At 37.0% G+C, this 9,662-nt stretch overlaps 1 protein-coding gene across 1 annotated transcript; it reads right to left on the bottom strand.

Moving 5' to 3' along the window:
- Positions 1 to 618: 618 nt before the first annotated feature.
- On the bottom strand, positions 619 to 9,307 carry she (Src homology 2 domain containing E). Its single transcript, XM_058748253.1, is given in 7 exon segments — positions 619 to 1,884; positions 1,993 to 2,112; positions 3,398 to 3,599; positions 3,952 to 4,170; positions 5,974 to 6,097; positions 8,290 to 8,571; positions 8,573 to 9,307. Coding segments are annotated over 7 exon segments (1,323 nt in total). The 5' UTR covers positions 8,765 to 9,307; the 3' UTR covers positions 619 to 1,700.
- Between the last annotated feature and the right edge of the window lie 355 nt (positions 9,308 to 9,662).

Raw genomic sequence — 9,662 nt, forward strand, 5'->3', positions numbered from 1 at the left:
GGGCGAGAATGAGTATATTCACACATACACAGACAATATATATTGTGCATACTGACCAGATGAGTATGTCCGTACATTTACAATTGTTCATATGGCAGATGTTTTTCTTAGGGCTGACAATGCATTCAAGGTTTATATTTTAGTATGCGTGATCCCTGGGAAATGGCATTGCTAGTGCTCTGTCATTTGAGCTCTTAAAACAAATCCCATTTTCTATTTTACTTATGCATTAGCCCTATTATTTAATTTATTTAATGTCCTTTATTTAAGTCCTCCTTGAATTTGAGAAGCCCTGGCAATGTTTAATAAATGTTTGGGAAACACTTTAACCTGATGATATACACTGCTGTTCAAATTTTGAGGTTAGTCTTATGCTCACAAAGGTCACATTTATTTAATCAAAAACAGTAAAACAGTAATATTGTGAAATCATTTAATTTAAAATAACAGCTTCCTATTTTAATTTTATAAAATGTAATTTATTGCTGTGATGCAATGCTGAATTTTCAGAAGCCATTACTCCTGCTTAAGCACAATAGGTCTGTTGTGGCTCTGGTATGCTACTTTTCGCTTTAGGAACATTTATGTGTGAATGTGAAAGAGACTGAGAGATTGAACTAATTTAGCACAATCTGCTTTATTTCAGGCTTTGCACAGTCTTACATTGTACAAAGGCAAAATCTTCAGTGAACATGCATTTTTCCCATCACATTTCTCTCATATAGATTAAACAAGAATCAAATTTAGCATCCTTTAAGATTAAAATGGAACCTGTTACCTTTAAACAAAAAGACATACATTTAAACGCAACTTCCCATCACCAAGACAGTGATGCCACATTCGGTACGCCATGAATCCAAGTATGACTGCACAGTCAGTAAATCTGTTCGACATCCCACTATTCCCAAACTTAACCCGATCAATAAAAAGTTTTATCACGTACAGACAAGAACATTAGCCAATCAACAGCAATGACTCATTTATCTGATGAACGAGCCAGCTTCAATTTGCTGTATTGATCCGAATTAACGATCTAACCTCAGCTATCCAGGAACTGCCAATGTGTGGTGAAGTGTTTAAAGGATAAAATAATATGAGAACCAACTAATTCTAAACTAAATCTATACTACGGATCCTAAAAATATCAACTGTGCAGATTCTGGCCACTTAAATGCATTGTTGAAGGGAGTAAAATGTGTGTCTCTTCAGGGAACAGAACACAATGAAGGAGTGATACTGTTGCAGTTTACCGCTGCTGCCAGCAGGGGGAGTTTAGAAGTGAGTCACTCCTTCAGGCACAAAATTAGATCAGTAACATGATTGGGAATTAACTTATGAGGCCGCAGTCCCAGCGCACTCAAACAAGGGATGAGGAAATAACAAAACAAAAGTATGCAACAGATACGCATTACGTAAACTGTTGCGTTTAAACTACAGTTTCCGTGAAATACATTTCCTCCTTTGGCCTTTCTGGTGTCGTATGTGAGTAAAACCCTTTTTTCAAAGGCGCAAAAACACAAGTTCTACTTGTTCAATTACTCCTTTCCATGCGCACATCTACATACATACAATAAAACAAAGAGTTTTAAGCTGTGCTTTGCTGGCATGTGATTGGCAGTCACCACGGTATTGTACATTCACATTTTTTGCACCAGAAAACGCTGTGAATATGTATAAGTTCAGCGTGTGTGAGTGTGTGTTTAGTGTGTGCGTGGCACGGGGTGCTGCAGGGTCATGTGTTCTGCTCCGGTGAAAGGTAGGCGCTGGGTACAGTAGTGGTGCACCACTTCTGGGATGCTTGGGAACACACAGCTGGTCTTTTCCAGTGTGTAGCCGCACTCTTTAGTCTGTGCTACGATGATGTGCACGCATCCTTGACTCGTCCTGTCGAGAGAGGGGAATAAGGATCTTATATCATCTATGTCAGCTTTTCAGGACTGCTAACTCATTTCTTGTTCTCTTGATTTCAGAGATATACAAGCATGCACTTACTTGAGGGCGATGGAGTACTTGCTGGTAGCTGATTCGCTGTCTCGCACTAGGAAGCTGGCCTCCCTACAGTGCTGCAGCTGAGCCTCCGCCTCCTGACGACTCACACTGCCATGATACCAGCTGAGGAGAGAGACAGAGAGGGGAGGAGATTCTTATTTCTATGTTGTATGATTATGTAATATGATTATAGACAGTATAAAATGTATAAGAAGAGAATTAGGAGGCATCACGAAAGATGTACAACTGTACAAATGGATAGATTTGCCAAATAATGCATTTTAAGTGTTAAAGCAACATTTTCAAACTAAAACTCATTATTAAATTGACAATGTATGACTTTCTTTCTTCTGTGGAACACAACAGAAGACTTTTGGAAAAATTTCTCAGTGTTTTGGTCTAGAGTGAAGTCAGTGGGGTCTTTGAAAAACATTTTTCAAAATATATATATTTTATATATTTTTAATATTTTCTAAATATCTATATTTTTCTAAATATCTATGTTCCACAGAAGAAAGAAAGGCACGTGTTTGAAATGACATGAGGGTTAGAAAATTATGACAAAATGTTTTGAGAACGTGCTATACTGTAAATATAGTGAAGTTACATGCACTTTGTGAGGCATGTAATAGCCATAATAATAATAAATAAAAATTCATAATAAACTCAATAGTAAAATTTGCACCCTTCATGTTTTTATTTTGTTTTATTTTGTGTCAAAAGTTTGGAATAATTGAAAAATATTAATGTTTTTGAAAGAAGTCTCTTATGATCACCAAGGCTGCATTTATTTTATCAGAAATACAGTTAAAAAAAAAAAAAAATAATATATATATATATATATATATATATATATATATATATATATATATATATATATATATATTATTACAAGTTAAATATATTTTAAATTGTAATTTTTTCCTGTAATGGAAAAAAAAGGAAGTAATTTTTCCTGTAATGGACTGCAGTCTTCAGTGTCACATGTTTCTTCAGAAATATTTAAAAAAACATGATTAATTGTTTCAAACGTTATATAAAATAATATAAAACATTATGTATGCAAAAATGACATAATTCTATATACATTTTTAAAAACATACAAAATAAAAACATTAAGGGTGCAAATTTTCATTAGAACATAATGTTATAGGCTAAATTCACAAAGTGATGACATTCTCCTTGATATAGTTCCTGTCATGTAAACTAAGGTTAAGTTGGCCTCTATTGTACAGTAAGTGCTAATATACACAGTAGCTAGATGATCATGTTTTTCATGTCATAGCTGTTAACATACTGTATATTTTAGCACACATATTCTCATGACAAATTTATTTTCATCATTTCGTTCTTTGAGTTTCAGGTCATCCAGATACAATCACCACATTTTAAAGACACAAACACATACCTCTGTTTCTCCAAGGGCAGGGTGGGATCAACTATTGGTGTCTCACTGTCTGGGGTGGTGCTGGGAGATGAAGGAGAAGTTGGGGACGGGGGATTCGGTCGAAGCGTTTTAGGGGTCCAGCTCTTATGTCTCAGTGTTTGCTGTTTTACAGTAGGAGAACCTGGTTCTTCCTTCGACATGCGCTCTATTCCATCAAACTGAGCTGTACACAGAAAGAAACATCAACCACCACAGGCTTTATAATGGCATCTGGCAATAATGACCCCCACCCTGCTATTCCAAATGTTTTGAACAACTGCTACATCATAAGTACCTCAATAACATGAACTGACTTCTAAATGACTGTTTAATAGCTTTCCTCATTATACTGCACTGTAAAAAAAAAGATTTTTGAGTTTTCTCAACTTGTTGTTTTAAGTTTATACAACAAAAATAAGTTGAGAAAACCCTTGGCTGGTTGCCTTAATTTTTTTTTTAAATTTTACAGTGTGTGTCTATGTAGCAGTAAAGTTAAATAAAGAAGATGCTTCTAATATGAATGTGACGGCTGTTACCTGACAGTGCTCTAACAATCTGCTCCTTCTTCCACTCCCAGGGTAGCTCATATTCTGCCGGTGGTCTGGGGTCAGACTCGGGTCGGGTCAAGGGGATTCCCTCCAGAACCTCCTCATATGGGACATCATAGATCTGAGGGGGTCCAGAGCCTTCGCTTTCTCCTCCATTCAACACCACACACACTTTCAACATGTCCTTCGAGCCTCGTCGACGAATCTCTGTGTAAGAGCACAAATTTACATGTGGGATCAGAAGTCTTTCAAGAAGATTTCACAGGATAAGAACATTATTAGAAAGTTATTTGTGAAACATTGCCCAAGTAAACTAGTTATTCTTCGGCATTAATTACAGTGTGGTCACATTAGCAAAATCATTTTTCAATTGTCAATAATGTAGAGATGTATGACGTAAAGATCACATAGAAGTTACTTTCAAAATAAGCAGATTTCTGTTGGTCAATACAATTGTTGGTCTGTTGGTCAATCTGTGTGGGGAAATCTTTCAGTCTCATGTGAAATTTCAGATCACGTGGATTCCTATTGACTAGATTTTGCGAAAAAATTTGCAGATGCAGAACAACGGTAAATGTGACTGCACCTTTAGGCTCACATTTATCAAGCTTCCACATATTCTCATACTTAACCATAATAATATAATACATTCTGTTACGGACCTTGCATTGGAGCAGCCAACCACTGCCCACTTTTTTAAATTCATCATTAAATCAGGACTGAATTAATCGCTCTGTTTCACCGAAAGTGGAAAATATGGCCGTACATGTCCCTAGAAATCACTACCTAATATGCATCTCCAGATGCTTCATTTACAAGTAAATAGCCCGTGTACTAAAGATGCAGAACAAGCTGTCAACATTAATGATTCTCTCTCTCTCTCTCACACACACACCATTATCCAATGTGTTAAATATTGCAATAATTGTTAAAAATATATAAATGTAATTCTTAATAATTGCAATATATGACACTGAAAAGTTTTTAGAGCTTCATACACAAAGTGATTTTTCCCCTATTTGACACATTCCTAACAAATCACTGCATAACTGTTGAAATAGCAGCTAGGTAGAAGTTAGCTCACCTTACAAGTGAGTGAAACCACAGGAAATTATGATTAAGTCAAAGATGAATCTATAGTATACCAACAAATACCAAGATAAATCATAAGTCTTTGTAATCATAAGCAACAGGCAGCAGAATAAAAATCTAAGTTTAGATTTTATGTTTAGACTGAATATTTAAATGTTTAGATACACATTAAAATATGAAAAAGGGAAAAACTAAACCTTAATACATGACACAAAACATAGAAACCTATCTTGTATATAGACTTTCTAAAGAAAAAAAAAAAACGTTTTCTGTGATGAAAAGAAAAAATATAGCACTTTATATCATTCTCATCTCAACCATAATTGTATAACAGTGCATTTTACTTTCATCTCAAACTCCATGTACTCATGCACCTATCCATTCCTCAAGATTTAAAGTTCAACATCAACAAAACATTGCCTGGAGCTCCATCGTTCTCCCTTCACTCACTGTTTCTTTGCTGTCAGTTTGTGTCTGGCCTATTGTGTGAGAAAACAATGGTCATACCAGGGGAAAGTCAGACCGAGTCTGTGATTGGCTGGCTTAGCTGGCCACTTCCTGAGTTCTGGGAAGTGATTGGGGGGAGTGAGGAGTGTTGGGGGGTCTTTCTCACATAGCCAGGCATACTGGGGGGACGGCAGGGGTCAACTTCCTGTCCATAGAATGGGGCAAAGGAAACACAGACAGGAAACAGGAAGTAGAAAGAGGAAACTGCACCCATTGTCCCAGCACAACACTGTCACCGTGGAAACCACCAAAGAGGGGAGAGAGAGGGAGCCGTGATTTTTCATACCCTTCAAATCCCTGAAAATCTACTTGTTACACCTACAAATACTGTGAGCAAATACTGTGTATTTGTAAGAAATGTTTTAGATGAATATACGATTATAAGAAAGAAGTAAAGAAGAGGTGATGTACCTGTAATAATGAGCTGGGCATCATAAGGTTCCATGTAACCATCATTCTCTCCTTCTCTTTCAGCCTCTCTCTGTTCCCTTGTTTTCTCAGCATCAAATGGGTCAGCATAGTCCTCCAGGATGATCTATTACGAGTCAGAAGAAAAGAAGATGTCTATGATTTGTGTTCATGTCTACAAAAGAAGATACACCCTCAAAAGTAAAGAAATATTCAGAGTTTAGATTAAGTTTAGCTCAAACAAAAGCATTTGTGGGATAATGTTGATTACAACAAAATTTATATTTTGACTCATGCCTCGTTTCTTAAAAAAAAACCCAAAACAAAACAGGAATTAAGGTTACAGTGTGACTCTTACAAATAAATTGGATATAAATTCAGAAATGTGGAGCTTTAAATGTTTGGAAAAGCACTTATGTTAATTACTCTTAAAACCTGTGCATGATTTCAGCTGTAAATATGTTCTCTTAAATTTTATGGTTTAGGCATTACAATGTCATGGTAACAAAATTGGATATTACTACACAGAAAAGGTTAGTAAACAATGTTTCACACTAAAATAATGTTAACATGCTTGAGACTATACTACTAAAACAGTGAGTAGGCCTCTTAGTAACAATGAGTATTTTAATGTTATGGATAAGCCCAATTCCATTGTAAATGCCTGATTTTTGTTTTAAGAAAAGGCGGAAGAAGTTGAAATTAATTTGTGCTAATAATTTTTTCTTTCTTTCTGTTTCTAACCTTTCTTTCAGTGTTGCCAAGTCTGCAGTTTTCTTGCGTAATTGGGCAACTTTTATACTGTTGCCACTTTTTATTTTTATTTTGCTTTATAGGTTGAAGCGAATCCTGTCGGAAATCGATTTTAATAGTTAATTTCACCCAATTGGTCTAGTTTTGAGTACCATTTGGGCTGGTTTTGTTACGCAGACCTGGCAACCCTGCTTTCCTTACATATCAATGTAACATTATAAATTACATATCAAAGTATATCAAAGATATTGACTGAGCTTAACTTTACAGGAACTTAAAATATTATGTAAATAATATGATACAAATGTTCGTTAGTGGAGGTACTGCAATCATCTACTTCAGAAATAGTGCAAACCCAGCTTTAAAAAAAAAAGGGGGAATTTTGTCAAAAACTGGAGTTAAATTACATCTTATTGGGTGGAATGGAATTCTTTGTTCCATCTCATAGATGAAGAATCAATGCTTCTTTAGCTAAAGAGCTTACGCTTATTCTCCAGCCCATCTTTCCCCTTTCTTTCTCTGATTCTCCCTCTGGACTTAATTTTTTGTGTGTGTGTGACCTCATGAGATTCTGATTTCTGTGCTATTATGTTCAAAGTGAAGCTGGAGGGGATGTCCGTAAATGGGAGAGGATACAGTCTATGTATCAAGTGACATAATTCTTCAAACACTGCCTTCACCAGGGACTGGAAGAATGGGATGGAGCCATTGTGTTATGTATGCATTGTATTCTTTGCGTATTTGTGAGCAAGGGTGTGTGTGTATGCGAGCACAAAAGTGTGTTTCCCACAAAGACAGAGTGAAGAGTGTGTGCATGACTAGGTAAAGAGACAGGAAGAGAGGCAAGGAAAGGGCTCTCATTGTGTTTGCTGCTTTTCAGCTCCACTGTGTCTGCTTATAATACAACATTTCAATGAAAAGAGCATATAGGGAGAAAAAGAGAGATGCGGGGAGGGAGGAAAGAAAGATACGAAAGAGAGAAGAGGGGGGCTGAGGGAGGGGAGAAGAAGATATTGCTTAAACAATGAACTGGAAGAGAGATATTGATCTCAATTTTCAAAACAAAGACGTTTGTTTGGTTCTCACAGTCAACGGGGTATATCATGTACTAAAAAGAACATCCTCTCTGAGGCCTACTTTATCACTCAGATCAAACCTATTCTTCCTTTATCCCTGCTAAAAACCCATCCTAACCAGCCTAAGATGCTGGTCCCAGTTGGTTTGAGCTGGTCTTATTTCATTTCATCAGCAAGTAGACCAAATACCCCAAAACTAGCAAAAGATCTGCCATACAATAACAATTTTTCAGTGAGCAGTTCTTAAAAGAGCCATTTTTCTCCATAAGTGTGAAGAACATTTTAAAAAGTCTAAACTGTTTACCACTATGAAGAACCATGGATGTTCAAGGTTCTTCGTTCAGCCATAAATGCCAATAAAGAACCTGTATTTTTAAGAGTGTAGGAGGTTTGCTTTTTGTCCAGAGATGATTTTAAACATTTTCTTGAAAAAAGTACATGATATACTAATTATGATTGTTTAGTGGTGTTGCATCATTCTCAAACTTACCGTTTCTGTTCTGATTGGTGACTTGGCCCTCTCGCTGTCTGGAGATGATCCTCCTGCACTGGATTTTGGATCATTAACCTTGATCATTCTGCTCATGTACGCGTCAGCAAGACTGGTGGTCCGCAAGGTGCGATGGTCTTCAAACCCCTCCATTTTGGTGTTCTTCTTACTTTTCCCAGGGATCAGAATTTCCCATATCTTCCCGTCTTTTATCGAGCCGGTGCTGGATTGGTTCCGTCCCAGCTCGATGGCCGAATTTTTACGATTTCTCCCGTGGAGAAGCGAACCCACCACCACCACCACCACCACTGCCACCGTTTTCCGCTCCAGAATTTTTACGCAGACTCCCCTTCGAACCAGTACCGACAGTCAGAACCGGTTTGGGACGAGACTGAGTTCCCGATTCCGAAGCAGAACGGATCCGGTCGGATCCAGTCTTCAAACTAGTTGGGAAATCTTTAAACCACTTCGCCATGGTGAATACGCACAGGTGTCCGCGCTACTCTCCATACACACGCGCAGCTCCTTTAGGAATAATCGGCTTTTAAAATATCACTCACTTTGGCCCCTATAATTGATTTGTGCCTAATTAACAACACTTTAACGCGCAGTTCAGGGGACGCAAGGTTGTTTTAAATTTTTAAAAACAAGATTTTTATTTACTTAGGCTAATTTAAAAAAAAAAAAAAAATGAAATATGTCAAATTGATTTAGGGAAAGGTTCCGAATATTAAAATTCCTTTTATGCAGGCTAATCTTGTTTACAGAATTTATCCCATTCGTATTTCTTTTCAGGAAACTTCTTACACACACAACTATACTACGATTCTTCACATTGGAATATAATGTCTTGTTTTTGTTTGCTCCCAATTATTCCCGCAAGATAAAGAGGAGTCTCTGAAGGGCATAAACACGGAAAAATTTAAAGTTTTTCTTAGCTCTCGCTGAAGATCCCATTCCTGGTATCCACTCCAAGCGACAGACTAAATGAAGTGAAGGGGACGTACATGTACGTGCGTTTGTGCTGCAGCTGTGGGTGGGGGTGGTTTCTGTGACTCTGTGCAGGCAGCTACTGTTCCCCTAAATGGGAACTTTTCATTTCCTGGGCGCTACCCACCTGTAGATGCAAACCTATTTAATACTCTGGTGCTCAGTAAATACATTTTCAGTTTTTATCAAATGTTTCCATTTACTTGCACACTCTTTACTCCACTGAGTAGGCCATTTTACTCCAGTGAAGGTCAATTTCTGGTAAAGGCATATAAATAAATAAACTATTTGACATTTCCATCGTTGTACTCCAGGGGGTAGGCTAAACCAGTCAATTTCTGGTTAAGCAAGCAAATAAATAAATATACAACTATAATAAACAA

The sequence above is a fragment of the Onychostoma macrolepis genome, chromosome 16 (genome assembly GCF_012432095.1).
Source record: "Onychostoma macrolepis isolate SWU-2019 chromosome 16, ASM1243209v1, whole genome shotgun sequence".
Classification (NCBI taxonomy): domain Eukaryota; kingdom Metazoa; phylum Chordata; class Actinopteri; order Cypriniformes; family Cyprinidae; genus Onychostoma; species Onychostoma macrolepis.